This window comes from Podarcis liolepis (assembly GCF_965112155.1).
Source record: "Podarcis liolepis genome assembly, chromosome: 8".
NCBI lineage: Eukaryota > Metazoa > Chordata > Lepidosauria > Squamata > Lacertidae > Podarcis > Podarcis liolepis.
In genome coordinates this window covers 86,811,302-86,831,108 of record NC_139560.1, presented here as the reverse complement: position 1 = coordinate 86,831,108, position 19,807 = coordinate 86,811,302, and the positions used below count along the sequence as shown (strand labels likewise).

The window sequence follows — 19,807 nt, the reverse complement described above, 5'->3', positions numbered from 1 at the left end:
TGGTTGTTATCCCAGTCCGCTAAATCTCTCCACCAGTACATTTCCCTCAAACAACCATATCAGTTCTCCAAATTAGAAACTTAAAATCTTCACATTCCATTGTAGAATAGCATGTCTTGCACACTGCACCAGTAAATCAATGACTGATAAGCACCCCAGAGGAAAGAACACAGAATTTGCCATGCATAGACAAATTATGGTGGTTTAGTATGTACAGCAGTTTCTCTCTGAGTCACGACAGCTGAAGGGATTCAGCCTATAAAAAGAGATGAGAATCAACTATAGGGAATAGTGAGACCTAAGAATATGTGTTCAGTTGTGCTATGGTTGTTACTACTTGTTTTAGAATGAAGTGTTTGTGATTTACTTCTGTCTTGATTCTTAGACATGCATGTAAATATTTCTTCCAGCATTATAACATCTACTCTGGTGACCTGCTGTGGAAGTTCAGCTTCACATATGATGAAGATGTCCATATTGTTACAAAAGTCAGGTGCCTGCCCCTCTCTGTGTGTTCCTTTGGAAAATAGAAGACATGGCGGAGACTGTTGTACTTTAAGAAATATGTTTTTTTCCACCTATTTACACCTTCAGTCTGCATGGAGGAAGTCCAGATCTCACAGCATGACCCACAGCAGTGCAGGCAACCTTTCGTCTCCCTCTCCAAGATGGATCTCCACCATCCTTCCTCCTTCTCTCTCCCAGCAACCCCTTGCTTGAAAACGTCATTTTCCTGCCCCCTCAAACATGCACCCCACCAACATCTCACCCCCACAGGCTAAAGGATTCCTCTCCTCAATGGCCCATCAACACTTTTTGTCATGTTAGGTTTGTTCTTCACTAAGCCAGCCAGGTTGCATAAGCCAACCAAGAAATTCATTTGCAACTTGTATTCTCCTTTCATATCACCAATAACCAAAACCCTAGCATTTGTTAATTTACCTTACATCTATGACACCATTCAGAGTGCCAGGCATGGGCGTCAACAACAAAGATACCGGCTGCTCTAGACAGATGTCTATGGAAGGATTACACTATAAGCTGCAATTTAAAAGTTGGTGCTAGCACCTCTCCTCCAGTAAACCAACATGGTGGGTTTTATATTAGTCCAGAGTCTGCAAATTTTCTCATATATGTTCTTATCCACACTTACCTTTTGCTCTGTTCTTTCCAGGCACAGGTCCGCATTTAAAAGCTCCATGTTCAAATGTGGTTTTTTCTTGCCTCCAAGCTTTCCCCACAAAAACCCACACTATAGTGCTTAACCAGAGCAAACATCAGTTCGGGTTTTCTGCAGACTGCTGTTTGCTCTGATTGAGCTTTAAAGAGCAAATTTTCACATGGACTGTGCCTGGAGAGAGCAGAGGAAAGGTAAGTGTGGATAAGCTCTATATTTTTCCAAGTCCTATAGTATTCTAGAGAATCCCAGGTTTATGCACTGGCTTAAGCTGCAGGAGGGTGGGGGGAACCCCACCCACAGTTTAAGGGCCTTGCTAGAGAGGACACTAAACTAGACGGTATGCTGTTTAAAAAACATCAATTAAGGGCAGGTATGGGAGCCGTTTTCATTGGGACTGTGGCTTGGGGAGAGGGGCTAACTGAACAGTGTAGACAGAAACTGTACCATCTCACATACCACTCTCCACAACTGCTGATAAGTCCAGAGAGAGAAACTTATATTAAGGCGAAAGGGAGTTTTCCTCATGGAGCTAACAACTGCTACAGGGGAGAGAGATTTTCATTGTGATACAGTTCTGATGACAATCACACTGTGCACCTGTTATTGTTTTTTTGAAAGATGCAGCAGCAAGTGATTTAGTGCAATGTCTCTTTTGGCTCCCAGTGTGTACTCAGACCTTGCATTCTCTAGTATCTCTCAGTAGATTCTCTTTCATCCCCACCTTTAAAAAACAGAATTCATGAAGAATTCGTACGTTCTGGAATCCTGCCTAACTCAAAAGCTTGGTGTAGGGCTCTACACTAAATATAGAAGCACAGGGCTGCAAAGGAGTCTCCAGTGCTCATCCAAACCTCCAGTGCTATTCCAAGGTCCCCCATGTGCCAACCCTATGCAGGTTGACCCAGGCAATCCAGTCCAGGATGAAACAAATTTTTCTCACGCCACACCAGACACAAACATATAACTCAAGGAATAATTAATTTTAAAAAATTTGAATGACTCAAGGAAATATTGCCAGCAACACAAGAAAACAAAGCAAGCAGTGCACAGAAACATGACTTAGCTGCTTTAACTTGGGGAACAGTCCTTCACAGTCTTAACCCCTACCCACTGTAACACTATTCAGGTGATCCTCATGCCTACAATGAATATTTATAGAAGGGGAGTAGGATGGTAGTGATGTCCCATCCCTTAGTTACTCAACTTCACAATACGGTCTGTGCAGCATGCATGTATGTTTGTACATGTGGCTGGATATCCTACAAAAAGTGTGATGATCATCTTAGTGAGTAGAGTTCATATCTTACCTAAAGGAGGTTTCACTGGGTTCAAAGCACTGCCCAGTCAGCATCCTGCCTCTGTCTGCAACAGACTCTGGTAACCCAGAGGAAGCAAGCTCAACAAAAAGCCTGCCCCATCTATGAATGATCTTTGTATCATTCAGAGAGGTCCGGTGTTTATTACTGCACCAATATAACCAAACCATCATCTTTGCAGAGCAAATATTAGATTAGTAAATTCTTGGAGGGAAAAACTCATATCAACCAATGGAATAGACTTGTTCCTGAAAATGGAAGTTTACTGTAGAATTACTTGAGTATTTTCAGTGGAATAGAGGTGTCTTTGATGGCCACAATCACTCCACCATGATCCAGATACAAGATGTGATGCTCCTCTTCAAAGACCTAGAAAGCAGGGGGGAAACCCAATAAATGACCATGCTTTGGGCTGGGGTGGGGAATGTATTACTAAAGTATCCCATGCTATATATTTAATTATAAATGAAATGTGTAGACCAGTCCTTAAAACACTGAAATGGTTACACATTTCCTTGAACTGACTGTATATTGTGCTAGACTTGTTTAAATACATAAGAAATATTGGAATATATGGGGTGGAATTCTGTGTCTATGGTGCTTATTCCATCAGAACAAGCATTCTATTCGGAACAATCTCCCCTATTGTTCCCCAGCTCACAGCTCTGTGAGGCTCTCCCAATCTTTCAGAGCAGATTGAGGTAGGATGAATTGCATGAGGCAAATGTTTGCACTGGTCACTTTATATTCCAACTTTACCAGAAGCAATCCCCCAAGGAAGAGAGTGGATGGGATAGCAGTATTAGTCTGACTAGGGGAGCTCTACAGCAATAATATGAGAAGAGACGCCTGAGCCAGTAAGGAAATGGAGATAGCAATCTACACACGAACACAACATAACAGATTCATTTTCCTTACTTGTCTCCAGGTTTTGCCACAGTCAGATGTTATATACATTTCTTCTTTATATTCAACAAGCTGGGCACCCAGATTGCCTGGGAACAAAGGCAAAATAGGCAAGGGTTACTGGTGGTTATTTGTTCCAAAACACAAGAACCCACCTACCCCACAAGCAAGGGGCTTTCATCTTACGATGAGAATTAGCCTCACAAAAGCTGTGAAAGGCTGCCTATGTCTTCCAGGTTCCCAACAGCAACCCCAACACCCAATAATGAGTCAGGCAGTTCTGAAGAATTACATTTAAAGACTTTACAATTACCAGACCATTTAACTGCATGACTGAAATGGAATGACTAGTGGTCCAAGTTCTGTCTCAAAGCAGAATATCTTATTTCCTCTGCCAGGGGCTTGCTCAACTTTGGCTGCAGATAGTTGCCCTTATTCTCTCTCGTGTTAAAGTAATCCCTTCTTGGCATAGCCTCAGTGCTAAGTTGCATTAACTATTCCCTCTCCTCGTATGAGAGCCTCTTAAAAAATTGCATATGTCATTTTAATAGCAATAGCAATAATAATATTTATACCCCGCCCATCTGGCTGGGTTGCCCCAGACACTGGGTGGCTTCCAACACATAAAAAATCATTTTAATCATTTATGTTGATTAAGCATGCCTGGTTCCACATATATGCATATTCCTCTCTGTTACACCCCATACACTGTCTGGTGTAGAGAAGTACTTTATGAGAACGTAAGAACATAAAAATAGCCTGCTGGATTACCCTCTCTCCTCCAGTGGTTTCCACCCACTGTTAACTGTGGATAGCCATCATAGCTAGTAGCCATTGATAGCCCCCTCCTCCATGAATTTGTCTGCCATGGGTCAAGAGTCTGCTTCACCTGCTGAGCAGCAGCGTGAAGAACGGAAACACAGAGAGGGACTGTGTCTCTACTGTGGAGGCTGGGGACATTCATCGTTCCTGACCAGACCTCGCTGCTTCTTACTTCTCGTGACCTTGGACCCTCGGCTTTCTTGACTCCCAGACCATCTGACTATGTGATACTCCTGACCTTAGGACTGGACTGGACCTTGTATACAGACTCTGCCTTCAGGCAAGGACCCCACTGAGACTTGGCTGGTTGGCTGGCTTCTCCCTCCACTAAGCTCTGCCGTGGCTGGAAGCCCAAGACCACGACAGCCTAATTCTCTTTTAAAGCCATCTAAGTTGGTGGCTGTCACTGCCTCTGGGGGAGCAAGATCCGAAGTCTGACTATGCCCTACGCAAGGAAGTACTTTCTTTTACCTGTCCTAAATCTTCCAACATTCAGCTTCACTGGATGCCCGTGAGTTCTAGTGTTATGCAATGCATAATTTTATAAACTTGTACCATGTCACCTCTCACTTGCCCTTTCTCTAAACTAAAAAGTCCCAAGCACTGCAACCCTTCTTCATAGGGGAGTTGCTCCACCCCCTTGATCACTTTGTTGCTGTTTTGTTGTTGTTGTTGTTTTACTGATACTTTTAAAATATTTCTTGTAAATCGTTTAGAGGTTTCATTTCAATCAACATTTTGTTAAATAAAATAATTGCATAATGAAAATAGGGCCACAGTGTTCAGACTCAGCATGGAAGACGAAGGGCTGCCAGAATTAGTTATCAAATAGGCTAAGCCCCTCCCAAACACAGCACCCCAATCCTGGAAGGCACTCTACAAATTCACCCCAATATTTTTTATGGAACATAGCAGGATGCAATTCTGATTAAACTGAGTAAACTTGCCTAGGACTGGGCTGTGTGGCAACTTTGTATAAAACCACACTCACCACTATTAATTGCTATATTTAATCTAGTTTAATGAGCTTTTTTGTTATTTCCTCTGGGACCTTTCCAGGAATAGAAATTTCCTTAGTCATCCTTTTTCTATTTGCAACTAATGCAAGTGATGTGCATTTCTTACAGAGGTGCCCTTTTAAAAAAAATACTGAACTTTCATTTCATTATTTCCCTTAATTTTAGTTTTCAGATGGCAAGAGAGTTTTACTTTGGTCCTTCTGGAGGTTACCATTCCCCCATCTCCCCCCCCCCCCAAGAGATGCTGTGTTATTTAAAATAGCAGACAACATTTTTTCACTGGAATGCCCCAAGACAGTGTAAAATTCAGAGCATTTCTTAAGGGTGAAGGAGAATAGCAGCTATTAGGATGGGTCTCTGAGGTTAGCTCACTGCCACCATTGCCACTCCTGAAGGTCAGCCCCCAACTCTGAATGGTACCAATTTAGAGCAAATAGATACAAATGTGAGTAACAAGAACCATTTTCATTCACATTCTTTTGATACTCTGTGTGTTCTTTTTGAACGAATTAAAATTGAACTGAATGAATCCCATTTGATCTAACTGTTAATTCATTCTGAAAAGAATCCCCAGCCTAATTAAGATCAAGGACAAAATTAGTTTTTCTCCAGTCTTCTAGGAGGAAACTGGTTTCCCAGGAGTTCTGCTATGACAGCAAAGAAACTGGGAAAGCTCACCCGGCCTGGACACTTACTAGGTCCTGCTCATCTGAATTAATTTGGGATTAACAATGTATCCATGAGCATGCTTTTGGTTGGCCTCATCATTGTTTGGATCAATGTGGCTAAATATCATGTCGCAACTTTCCTTCTTTGTGAAGTCAGAAGTTGAGCAGTCTCAGTAATTCAGGCTTGCCCCGAGTCTCTTCTTCTAAGCTGAACAATGGTCCCACCGCCTGTTTCTAACAACCCATCCTCTGCTTTACTTTCCGATTCTGTTCTGGCAGGCTTGTGCTACATCAGTGTCTACTTCCTTGAAATTTATTCTATAGACAGTAAGTCTATACAAACAAACAGTAAGTTTTCATATAATTCTGAAGATTCCTATGCGGCCAGTTTAGTTTTCTGCCATTCTTTCCCCTCACTAGTGTGTGTCGCTCGTATCACACTTCAAAAATGAAGCACTTCATTCCACGGGGATTTACTTTCTTTCAGTGCTTGTAAAAATCCACTTTCTGAAATACAATTCAATATATTTTTGCTGTTTCATCTTCTGTCTTGATGCCTATGTTGACTGTCTCCTCCAAAGTGACTTCCTATTGGTCAGACCCGGAACTTTAATTGCACAGCCTCTGGCTGTCTCTTCTGACTACCAGAGAACAGAAGGCTTTTTGCAGTGTATATATAGGCCGCTGCCTCTATCTCTCGACGCCTTCAAAAGTAACTTTCCAGATATGAGAGACACCCCATTTCACTTCAGTAGTAAGAACTACATTTTAAATTCTAGTTTGCTCCTCGAACTGGTATAAAACAATACATATGACTAACAGGAAGCCACTAGTTGTCTCTTGCTGGGCTGCACAATTTACTACAAGCATCAACACAAAAGTTGATGTTTTCTGATCAGTCGCTGAGCTTGCATCTTCATCCTACACTTTGGCAGTGGTCCTACACTTATTGTGTTCTGGCCTTGATCACACACATGCCTCTAAGTTTTGTAAGACCAGGAACATAAAAAAAACACTGAAAGCCAGTCCAAGAAGCAAAGTAAAGAAAGATCCAGGGCACAAATGCATGGAATATTCTCCAGTTGCAGGACCTCCCCTTCTATGTGCCATGAGGTCAGGTGAGGGAGGTCTTGAGCCAAAGGTCTGTTCCCAATCTCCCTGCACACGGAAGTAAGGCCTCAACTGCTTCTAAGAATTATTTTGTGCAAAATCTGAGGAGAGAATGAGGTGCTAGAATTCTGCACTATACTGCTCCAGACGACTTTGAGTGCTCCCACAGAACAAACTCAGGCATATTAAAGAGAGGGCTATGCCTTCTGATATGCTAGCTTTTGATACTCCTACTTAAAAGAAAAGTAATTAATTTGGGTCCAGGGAGCATTCAAAAAGATTATTACTCTCACCTGCTGTATAAAGTGATTATACTCATTCTGCATTAAAATGCTATATGTGGTGCTCTGCGGAACACCCTCCTATCAGATGTCAAGGAAATAAACAACTACCTGACTTTTAGAAGACATCTGAAGGCAGTGCTCAGAGAGGCTGGGGGAACCCAGTCAGATGGGTGGTATATAATAAAAAATAAAATTATCATTATCATTATCATCATTATCATCAGGGAAAGAGCTCATCCACACTTCTGTTTGATCCATTCCTAGAAAGCAAGGGTCCCAGTGGTTCCACTGGAATACCTGCTCTTTAGCAAAAGATCTGAACAAATGGCAATCCAGGGAAAACCTGAAGTGCTGTTTGCTCCAACTGAACACTAAAGAGTGGTTTTCCCTAGGGGAAAGCAGCAGGAGAAGAGGAAGTGTAGATAAGTCCAGGGTTCCCTGTGACCTCAAAAGGGCTTTGCCTTTTGTGTCTTGTTTTTTAATTAAAAAATTCCTTCCAGTAGCACCTTAAAGATCAACTAAGTTAGTTCTTGGTATGAGCTTTCGTGTGCATGCACACTTCTTCAGATACACTGCACACTTCTTCATGCACACTTCTTCAGATATATTCTTGTTTTTTAATTGTAGGCTAACTTGTTTCTTTTTTCCCTTTTAATTCATACAGTGCAGCTTCAGTCACTTTCAAAGTAATTAATAATGTACAGATTTGCATTCAATATTCATTTAAATTTTTTGACTGAGAGGAAGGGAGGATTGGAAAAATTATGTGGAAAACACTTCCATCGTGAGAATATAATTTTTAATCCTGTTTGGCGTTGCTGGTGTTCCCTGTTTTTCTCCAGGTGGTTGCTACAGTCTCTTTCCTGGTTTAGTCACATGTGTGATCCAAGCTAAGCAGGACCAGGCTGACATCACTACACTACAGAACATAGCCAATAATATTTGGCAAGGTGCTATCACTGAAGGGAAATGAAGTCAACTGAGAGAGAGGGCAAGAAAAAGGTAGTGCACTGAATAGGCAAATATTTTTTCCCAGTGGCTCTGATGATTCTGATGTTGTATCAATGGCGCTTTTGGTTCACCCCCTGCAAGCAACACTAGAGTGGCAGGGCCTTGGGAAAGTGTCGGCAATCAGTTACTCCAGGCGTGGAGCACTAAGGGAAAGAGCCAGGTTGTTTGTTCAGACGGAGCTGAATCACCTTACACCAAGCTAGGGCAGCAGAAATTTATCATGGATAAATTTATCATGGCAAAAAGCATTTGCATGCACTTGGTTAATTATGTTCCACAATTATCTCGGTCTGTCTTCAAACTTCAGTTATTTCATACGTGAACTACAGTAGTGAAGAGGAGGAACAGACAGATTCAGTCCTTCACCCCCAGCTTCTGCCTCCCACCCCCGCTTTCACCCCACTGTCCCATCTCCCCTTCTGCTCATGGGACTGTTTCTCTTGCTCCCACTGGATGTTCTGCACTCAGGGCAAGAGGGCAAGGGCTGTGGGTCTGTGAACTGCACAGCGTCATGTGGCTTTCCCCTGGGCTCTCTCTCTCCTCCTGGGTGCAGTGCACTTGGTGCTCAACTTGCCTGGAGAAAGAGGGGAACACAACACTCCACACAGCACCCAGTGGCTCCCACCTTCCTCCTACCAAGTGCTTGTTGCTGCCACTGCCTCTTCTTTCCCTTGTCAGGAATAAAAAGAATGAGATACACTGCATTTTCCTCTCCACCGAGGGTGTGGCATCTGTGGTGATGGCATCAACAGGTACAGCAAGGTAAAAGCAAGACAGAGGAGAGAGCCCCATCCTTGGTCATTTCTGTGCTGCTTTATTCTTCAAGCACAATGAAAATAACCAGGCACACATGAAGTAAGTTAACTGCTTTATATGGATAGATAATATGCAATGGAGAATTGGTTAAATGTCATATAATATTATGTAACTTTTTGATCAATGAACACCAAACACAAAGTGCACTCTCTTTTTTTACCTGCCCCCATTATGAGTCCTGGCGCTGTATCCTTGGTATGAACCATTCCTGACACATATGGATTGTCTGGCCAGCGGAGATGGAGGTGAAGGTGGCAATCAGGCTATAAAGATAACAAAGAAAAGTCTTTGTTTTTAGCAGAATGGCAGGAATGCCTCTAATTTTTGAAACAGCCACACACTATGGGTAAATGGTATGTAATGACAGCTCTCTCTGGAGAGACAAAGGGTAATTATTTAATGAAGACACACTATTAGTACAGCTACTATTTCTGCTTTGACTACTGCTCCTGTGCTGATGTAATGTGCATTAATGCCAACAGCACAGTGAAGCAGACCCTGTCCTGAGATATTACCCTATTGTATCTCTAAGAGCATTAGCACTGTTAGATTTTGGTGGTCTTTGAAAAAGTCACCCATCCTTTGCTTAATCAGATTGAAATTGTAGCAGGAAAAAACATCAAGACACAATCAACTAACTAACCAGCAAAAATGTGTTGTCACAGGGATGTTTTACATAGTCACCATAGTCACTTTGAGAAATATATTTTAAAGAGAATTCTCCTAGTTCAGAGTAATTCCATTTATACTTCTTTCTGCACTGGAATAAGACATATCTCCCATATATATCAGACAACCCCGTGGTTTTCTACTGTATCTAATTTCTTCCTCCAGGCTTGGAAGTGATTGTGATTATTACAAGTAAATAAAGAATATTCATTGCGAAATCAAAAGTAATATCCCTGTTACTCACACCTTTCTGCTTCCAAAAAAATAAAAATAAAATGCAAGGGTTAACCAATCACATTTTTCCAAAGATGATAATGTGTGGTCATCAGTTGTAAACTATGCTTATTCTTATTCACAATTTATTTATCATTGATATTTCTATCCTGCTCTTCACCCTAAGGGTGCATCAATGGAAATAAAAAGCAATAATAATCAAAATTTGTAATAGAAACATTACATTTCCACAGATCTACAGTTGATGATTAGAGGATCTGACAAAAAAAAAATACTTTCTGCATTTTTTTCAACAAAGAATCACTGTCCAAAGAATCACCCTCTCAGTAATTCACTGGAGTCTCTTCAAGCTTAGATCTGGGACTTCACAGATGTATTAAGAGAGGGGTCAGCTACACTTCCGATTGTCCTGTGTCTAGAAAGTTTGGGTCCCAGCAGCTTTCCCCTTGCCCTGCTCCTTTCCCAAGGGAAACCCACTCTAAATCGGAGCAAACATCAATCCGGAGAAAACTTGTAGTTTGTTCCAGCTGAGAGCTAAAGATTGGTTTTCCCGGGGGGAAAGCAATTGGTCAAAAGGAATTGTGGATGAGCCCAGATATGATCTGTCAAACTCATTTTTTTCACATTTTCCCAAAATTAAGTTCAGTTCTCCACATTTCTGCAGCAGTCTGTGATTTTCACAACTCTTTTTTAAAAAAGGTTCTCATTAAAATTCATCAGAGAATCTCTTCTAACAGATACATATCTGTATGCAATTTCCCCCCAAAACAGTGCATACACTATTTTCACTAATATATGCATTTATATGCACACTTTACCCCCAGTAAATACATTTTAAATGCTGTATTGTTTTTAACACTCGATTGGGGGAAACTCAGCCAGATGGGCAGGGTTTAAATTAATAATAATAATAATAATAATAATTAATATTATTATTGTTGTTGTTGTTGTTGTTATTATTATACACACCACTTGGTTGGAGAATGGCATTGCAAAATATCAATTGCAAAAGCGTGAATTTCAAAGGATGACTGCATTTCAATGGATTGTTTCAGAACGTGCAAATTAGGTGGGGGGGTGTCAGAAGCTGCTTTAGGGTACTTCACCCCCTTTTGGCTCCCTAACTCTATCTATATACAGTGGTACCTCTGGTTACGGACAGGATCCGTTCTGGAGGCCTGGCCGTATCCCGAAAAGTCTGTAAGCGGAGGCGTGCTTCTGCGCATACGGCAAAACCTGGAAGTATACACTTCTGGGTTTGCCGTTTTCGCAACCCAAAGTTTACATATCCAGAGGGATACGTAAGCAGAGGTACGACTGTACTAATAATTCCTGGGCTTATATTTATGTAGCTAAATTGCACCAAGAGTGGCAGATTTAGGATAATCCCAAGGTACACACAAGTACAAAAAATCCGAAAGGAAAAACAGAAGGGGAGGCTGCCCTAACAGCCCCATAAGATCAGGCACGATAGCAGCTGTAGTTCAGGTTCTCCAACCCTGCTCTAAGGTCTGTGTGAACCTGTTTTTCAAACAAACTGGTGTTCTGTATCAACTCAGACTGATGGAAACATTCTGCAGCTGACTCCATAGATAAAATACTTACGAGTATTCCATGACATCTCTTCAGCACAAAACACAATCCCTTAATGCAGTGTTTCCCAACCTTTTTTGGGCAAAGGCACACTTGTTTGATGAAAAAAATCTCGCGGCACACCACCATTACAGCCCCGTGACGTCAGCGCGCAGCGTCACGCCGGGAGGGACGCACGAAAGTGAAAGTTTTCAATTTTTTCCCCTCCCCCTTGCCGGGGAACCTCCAAGCTTTGGGGGGGGGGGAGGAGGCAGCAAAGCGAGGCAGGAAGGAGAGCGAAAGGGCAAGCCACGCCCCCTCCAGCCAGCCGATTGGCTGGCCAGGAGGCGTGGCCGGATGGGATTCCCCTGCTCTCGCAGAGGCTGAGATGGGATTCCCCGCTCACGTGGGGGCGGATGGGATTCCCCGCTCACGTGGGGAAGGGCGTGATGCCCGCAACCCCACCTCCTGGGGCAGGCCCAGTAGCGAGCGGATGCGCAGGCCCAGTAGCGAGCGGCGATGGGATGTGGGAGCTCGCTCGCTCGCCGCCCCGCGTGTGCTCGCCGCCGCCGCCCCGCCTCTCACCGCCCGACTCGCCCGCCTCCACGGAACACAAGGCAAAGTTCCACGGCACACTAGTGTGCCGCGGAACACCGGTTGGGAAACACTGCCTTAATGCATAACAGTTTAGAAAAACACAGTAACCAATCCTCATATAGGGAAAAAAGTGTGGGAAATAAAGCAAAAAAAGTCCTCCTCGTGCATTCTGTGATATAAGCGAGGAGAGGACCTGTGGGATCAAGAACATTAGCTCTGCCCTTCGCCCCCGTCCTCATCAACCTCCATGAACTGGAGAGCCAGTGTGGCATTGTGGTTAGAATGTCAGACTATGACCTGCAAGGGACCAGGGTTCGACTTGTCCATGAAGCTCAATGGGTGACTTTTGGCCAGTCAGCCTAACCTGCCTCACAGAGTTATTATTGTGGGGATTAAACAAGGAGGGGTAGAGCCATGTATGCTGCCTTGAGCTCCTTTGAGAAGAAAGTGGGATATAAATGTAAATGAATGAATGAATGGTCTGAAATGGGGAGACTCCTATGCTCACATTACTACATTACTCATGTAGGCTCTCCAAGTAATGGGGGAAACCTGTTTTCAAATTGCATAGGGAACCTACAAAAATACAGGAGGTTCCCTGCTTCAGACAGTCGTTCTTCAACTTAACGGAGGGGGACAAGGCGGGGTCACAGCTAGTGTGCTTGTCCTCACGAACAATATTCACATGTGGAATTTCCAGATCACCATAATGCCCTAATAGGGCTAAGATACAAAGGGGGAAATGTGTAGCAGCTTCAGAGCTGTTATCCTTTACAATTACCATCACCACCATATGAGTATTATTATTCCCATGTTCCAGGCAGAGGGGCAAGGCTGAGAAAGAATGATGGCAAATTAATTACATATATTTACATGCATGATGGTGCCTTTACTCTGAATTGTAAGGAAGATGAAAGGATGGAGGAAAGTTAGATGGACTACTGTCAAGAGGTTGGATAGCTATCTGTCATGGATGCTTTAGCTGATATTCCTGTATTGCAGTGGGTTCGACTAGATGACCCTTGGGTCCCTTCCAACTCTGCAATTCTATGATCCTATGATTCTAAAATCATTGCAATACACTTCCTATACAAGAGAGGCTGGTGCTGAAGCCCATGTCACGGCAGCCCCCACTTCCTCCTGTTTAGTGATCAAGTTCCTCCTTTTATCCCAAATGCCAAATCATGCCCTTTGGAGTTTTGTTTTGTTTTAAATGAAAATTAGTGAAGTAGAAACAATTCAATCCCATATGGCCCAAATGTAAGCAGTGAATAGTAGTAATTAGTCTGGCCTAATTGCAAATACAAATGGTGAGCTGCCCAGAGTGGCTGGGAAACCCAGCCAGATGGGAGGGGTATAGATAATAAATTTATTGTTGTTGTTGTTATTATTATTATTATTATTATTATTATTATTATTATTACTGATGCACAACACATAAATATTGATTTCTTTTATTTGAGACTGCTACTTTTCAGAAATCTAAGTTAATATAATATTTTAACACAGATCTCAATGGACCTGAAAATTTGTATGTGACTGGCCATTTAAACAAAATTAATGGGGTTGTTGAGCTTAAACTTTTGCTGCTTTAGGTTACAGCATGAATCCAGTTTTTCATTTTATTTATTTACATCAATTCTATGAAACAGCAATAGAAGAAGAAAAACTGCATAGTCTCAAGGGACGCTGAGCTTATAGAATTTCATATTCAAATTTCCTGGTCATATGATGCAAGAACAAATACTGTTTTGCTTGAAAGATATTGAAAATTATTTTCTCACTCATTCTAATCAGATATTTGATCAATCAAAACTTGTTCCAAATCCAGGTAAATTCCAGAGCTGGAGACTCAATCTGAACATGCAGCAGAACCACAAGGCGCATCTCCTGCTGTCCTGGGTCCCTTTCAGACGGCATCCCTGGGGGTTGAGGAATGTAACCGTGCCTAGAAAAGTTGCACGTCCAGGAGAAGAGTTCAAGGCTGGCCTTCTAGCATTTTATGTGCAGGGAATTGTCTCATGGAGGAACATTAAACTGTGAAATTCTTCATCTGGAGCTTGAAAAGGTACTAGGAAAATTGGATTGTTATGCTGAATGTTTAGATTAATTCCTGAAAATCTGAACAAACATTTTAGGGTGGAGAAAAAACACAACACCTGTAATATATTATAACTATTTTTGCCATTACAAATTGGGTGTGGAGATCCTTACCGGTTTGCAGTCAACTGGTTTACCATTCATATCAACAGCTGGCGGTGTAAGATAGTCCCAGTTACGGCCTTTGTTGAATGTTATAAGAGTGGTAACTTTTCCGTCTATTTTTTGATTAGCCAAAAACACTCCTTTGACTCCCCTAATCTACATTGCAAACACAAAATGTAGGAAGGTTAATAAGCAGTATTCACAGCCTTCTCTAACATATATTTAATGGCAGTATTTTGCTACTGAGTAACAAAAAAGTGAGTATGCCAGTTGCATATCTACATAACTATTTATTTTTATATCACTGAAAGTTCTTTAGATTAAATAATGTGAAATCCATGGTCATGCCCTCCAATCCTAGGGCCAATCTGGGCATGTGGTAACTGTAGCAGATGCAGAATAAGTATTTCACGTGCGTAAGACTGAATATTCCGCTAAGCATAGGGACAAAGGATAGGTCTAGATATCTGTCTTTTGCCTATGGCTAAACAGTGCTCAGCACATATTGGGCACTAAATTTTAGCTGTTTAAATAATGTGCAAATACCTTAAATACTTTGGGAGGCAATTATTTCCTCTTATTCTGAGAGAGTCAAATATGCACCTCAGAAATATGTAGTTCTAGTAATCAAAAGTAGACTAGTTGTATACCAAATTCTGACCTCCTGGAGGCCCCTTATCTATTTGGGGGCATTTGTCATGTCCCTTATTTTGAAAGGGGGGGTAATACAAATGCCCATTTTTTAAAGTAATTAAGATTCTTTGGGTTACAGACATATAAGATTTCAGGTGTCTAGAAAAGATCGTGCGGAAAGACGCAAACAGGTCTGGCACTCCATGCGTGAGGCCAATGCAAATAGAGGCTGCACACTGAACAATCCTCCCTCTGCGGGTTGGAGGAGCTCCATGAACCCCCAAAGGCGCTCTCTCTCTCTCTCTGCCCCCCCTCTCCCCCCCTCTCTCTCACACACGGCCAGAGACAAGAAGTTTAACCAGCACCCTCACAAAAGGGCTAAGGTGTATTTATACTAACATGACTATTCCATTATAGCAAAAAGAGGAACAATCATTCTGATTCAAAAGTACAGTGGTGCCCCGCAAGACGAATGCCTCGCAAGACGCAAAACCCGCTAGACGAAAGGGTTTTCCGTTTTGGAGGTGCTTCGCAAAACGAATTTCCTATGGGCTTGCTTCGCAAGACGACAATGCCTTGCGAGTTCCTGCGGATTCCCCCCCCCTTTTTCTAAGCCGCTAAGCCGCTTATCAGCTGATCCGATCAGCAGATAAGCCGCTAAAAGCCGCTAATAGCGCTAATCTGTCAATGGGCTTGCTTCGCAAGACGAAAAAACCGCTAGACGAAGAGAATCACAGAACGGATTCTTTTCGTCTTGCGAGGCACCACTGTACTCAAAGGAACAAGGATCAAGGAACAAGAAGAGTCAGCAAAACGAGGGCCTAATAAATGAAGAGCCTTTTACCTCCAGAATATCTATTAGCACATTCTCCTCAGGCTGCTTGGTGCTCCTGACATTCTCTAGCACAATGGAATAGGAGACGCCCTGTGGGTCAGACTGGTAAAGGTTGTAAGTATCTGTCTGATACCATTCCTGGATAGCCACAAACACGTGGCTCTCGTCAGTGCTGATAATTTGTAAATCCTGAAGGGGAAAAGATCAATATAAAATAAAATGTATACCAGACAGGACAGCATTTACAACCAACTCACGCTTGCCAGATGCCAGAAAAAAAACTATTATAATTCTCACCCCACAGACCAATCTCACATGTATTATTTGGAACAGAAAAACTGAAGGGTAAAGAATATGTAGCTTTATCTGCTAGCACATTATCTGCTATACAAAATAGATAAGACTCTGTTGTTTCCACAAGATGCAACATCTCTGAGGAAGATACATGGACTGAGGAGAACGGAAATGATAGCCTCTGCAAAGGGGGAGCTGGGATTGCTTGTGTGATTATACAGCAAGTTACCCATGTTGGATACTGAATGGGGGTATGACTTGTCAGAAACATCATATGCATCAATCAGTGATGCAGAAGTGCTTGTGAAGCTGCAGGGAATCAGAAGTAGGTTGGGCCCCTGGCAATCCAAGTTGATGAAGGAGAAGTTTGATCTTGTACCAGTTAACATAGGCAGTGAATACTCTGAAAGGCTGGTTCCCTAAACTGTAGTGACCCCCTCTCATCAGGAAACAAGCACCAAGAAATTATGCTCCGGACAACAACTGCCTGTCCTCTATCTACTTCTTTTGGGTTGAAGTGGTAGAATAGATGGTTGCCACACACATCCGATGCCCTGTCTGAGGTCTAAAGTTGTGTATGGGACCGAGACGGAATTTGTAGCCATGGTTGAGGATATCTAATTCTGAGGACTGAGAAAGGCAGACTTAGCTAAGCCCATGGTCACTGGTGATCATGATAGGTTCCTGAGTTCAGTGCATCCTCTCTGGAACCTATCAGGTATCAACATCACTCACTCTCGCTTGACACAACATTGTCTAACACATCCACATACAAATAATAATGGATGGTCAATGTATAGTCTGTGTTGTCAAATGTCCCTGCAGGGTGAATGTTTGATAAACAGGCTATCTGGCAACAACCTGAGGAGGCCCTCTTTGCAGATTATATCCACTTCATCTCAGGAAGTGGGGGCCCATGGAGAAGGGCTTCCAAAGAAGATCCCAAAGCATGGACAACATGTTGATACTGAAGTAGGTGATCCTCCAGATATCTAGACCTCAAGCTCTGAGGGGACTATTACACACAGAGAGAATGTGGGGATACATTTTCCACAATTTCATATAAGGGTATTTCAGTGTTGGGCTGTGGGTGAAGTGGAACAACTATCAGTTTGGGGCAAGTAAACTACAAGCAACTCCCTGTTTGCGTGGTGGTTGTGTTCTGACACACCAAGTGCTTTGATGGGGTGTGTAAGTAAATAACTTTTGTACTAGCCATTGGCCATGACAAATCTGAATAAAAGATAAATATATGTAAAGGGATGCTGCACCACAAATAATAGTGTCTATTTAGATCTCTGTGTTTCCCTTACAGTTCAATGCTAATTTTGTCCAGGGTCATCTTTCTGATCTTTTTGGCTGCCAGAGCAAAAAGGGCTACTTTGTGACTCACTGAAACGTTTACCGGTACATTGCTAAGAAGTCATAGGATCTTCTCTGCCGGGGAGAGACATCTTTCCTGTACGGGTGGTAGGGTGAGAAATTGCCTCTGGGGTCCAGTGTATAGTAGGCAGTACAGTAAATAGTGAGAGATGTCCTCCACCTGTGGTTGTCCACATATACAAAGTGTCTTCACTCTGTTGTATCGTCCATCCAGGCAGCTCAGTAAAAGATAATCTTAATGAGGCTGGCCAGAGATTTGACAGGTAACTGGCTCTAAAATGGGCAATTTTTAGAAGGGTGTGTGTACAAGCCCGCCCTGACCCATTCTGCCCCCTTCCAGAGATGAAAACAAAGCACATGTCAATGATCGCACATGTGCCTAACGAATGCAACCAGGGAGCTAGCTACTTGTATTTAAACATTTGCACAGAATAATTAGTGGGAAAATCTAGCAAAGCACAGAAAAAGTCTACTTTGGGCTAAGAAAAGGGACAGGAATTTTGTGGATAATTACCTTAGGTAATGCATACTTTGGCAATTTCATCTGTACAAATTCATTCCGAAGGTGAGACACATAATAGTTTGTTTGATTTACTGATGATGTCTGTGAAAGAGAAAAGGTTGGTACCGTTTTATAGTGGGTATCATCAGTTTCTAACTATTAAAGAAACAAAGTTCATTACTGATGATTAAAACTAGAAATTTCAATGTCGCTATATAGCATCTCAACATAATGCTGGTATAGTGTAGAGGTACAAATCAAGAAGCTCTAGGTTCAAATCTTGCTTCCACCATGAATTCACTTGGTGGCCTCAAAAGAGACTCTCACTCTCTGAAGACAAATTCTCCTTTCTATATGAAATTTGACCTGCTGAGTAGAGAGGCAGTGACTTTTCAAAAGTGGGGACTTGAAATGTGAATTGCTCCACTTGAAGGAGGCCTCAAATATCAGGGACTAGCTGGATGAAGAGGCGTGGTGGGAGGCACCAGCTGGGGAGTCCACTAGGGAGGCCCACTAGGGCTCTGAGAAGGAAGGCTTAGAGCCCAGAGGGTGGACAAGTCAGAGGATGAAGCGGAGCAGAAGGGTTGGAGGCTGCAGAAGCAACAGGCTTGAGTGAGAGCAAAGAAAGCAATGCAGACTCAGGACACGGAGCAGAGGAGGAGGGGCCAGAGGCTGCTGTCACATCCACAGAGTGTCTTTCCGACTATACAGTGGTGCCCCACAAGACGAATGCCTCGCAAGACGGAAAACCCGCTAGACGAAAGGGTTTTCCGTTTTTGAGCTGCTTCGCAAGACGATTTTCCCTATGGGCTTGCTTTGCAAGACGAAAACGTCTTGCAAGTGTTCCGATTTTTTTCGCTCCCCCCCTTTTCTAAGCCGCTAATAGCCTTTTAGCCGCTAATCCGCTAATCCTTTAATAGCCGCTAAGCCTTCAATAGCCGCTAATCCGCTAATAGCGCTAATCCGCTAAGCCGCTAATAGGGTTGCTTCGTAAGACGAAAAAACCGCTAGACGAAGAGACTCGCGGAACGGATTAATTTCGTCTTGTGAGGCACCACTGTAGTAAGCTCTCCCCCCCATCTCCAAGGCCAAGGAGAGCTTAGCGTTTGCATAACAACGAGCACAGGCGGCCCCTCCCCGACATAGGTTAAGGCTGCTTGGGAGACATCAGTTGGTGGGGAGACTTAGTGAGAAGTAGAAGGCAAAGACCTTCCGTCCTGGCAACTGTTTCATGGGGGCCAATCTTGTTTGTGGGCATTGCTGCCTGGTATGCTGTTTTCTTGAATAAAGAGCTAACACTTCTGCTTGTCTCTGCATCTTGAGCGCTGACCAGCATCTGAACCAACCCTGACACCAGGTCAACTTGGTTCAAACCCCATCCTAACTTGGCCTGACTCAAATTGCTACGCTTGTGTGTGTCCCATCCCCCCACGTCTTCCACCCTTTGTTACCTTGTCCCTAACCTGGAAAAGCCTTATTTTGGAGGGCGGTGCAACAGGCAATGCAGGGACCTCTCATCAACTGCAAGTGACCCCTTGACTGAAGACCTTATAAAAGGGGCCAAAGAAGCTGCATGTTGACGTATTAGCACTTTTGCCTGTCATAGATCTTCAAAGAAACATAATGGGTTATGTGGCCATTTAAAAGATGTTCCTTATAATTAATTTCCGTTTTGGTTCTGATGGTCCTTATGTCACGTAGGCTACGAACCGAAAATTTCTGGCCAGTAAGCCCCACACTGTGGGAGCAAA

The 19,807-nt window shown here is 42.9% G+C and overlaps 1 protein-coding gene across 1 annotated transcript in view; it reads right to left on the bottom strand.

Annotated features, from left to right (window-relative positions):
• Positions 1-19,807, bottom strand: part of SORCS2 (sortilin related VPS10 domain containing receptor 2) — a gene marked incomplete at its 5' end in the record, with an annotated part of 130,671 nt that overhangs the window by 39,579 nt on the left and 71,285 nt on the right. Inside the window, 6 exons of the mRNA XM_083519074.1 lie at positions 2,774-2,865; positions 3,415-3,491; positions 9,293-9,395; positions 14,419-14,565; positions 15,887-16,066; positions 18,069-18,158. Coding sequence (XP_083375200.1) covers positions 2,774-2,865; positions 3,415-3,491; positions 9,293-9,395; positions 14,419-14,565; positions 15,887-16,066; positions 18,069-18,158 — 689 coding nt within the window. The remainder of the gene's footprint in view (positions 1-2,773; positions 2,866-3,414; positions 3,492-9,292; positions 9,396-14,418; positions 14,566-15,886; positions 16,067-18,068; positions 18,159-19,807) is intronic.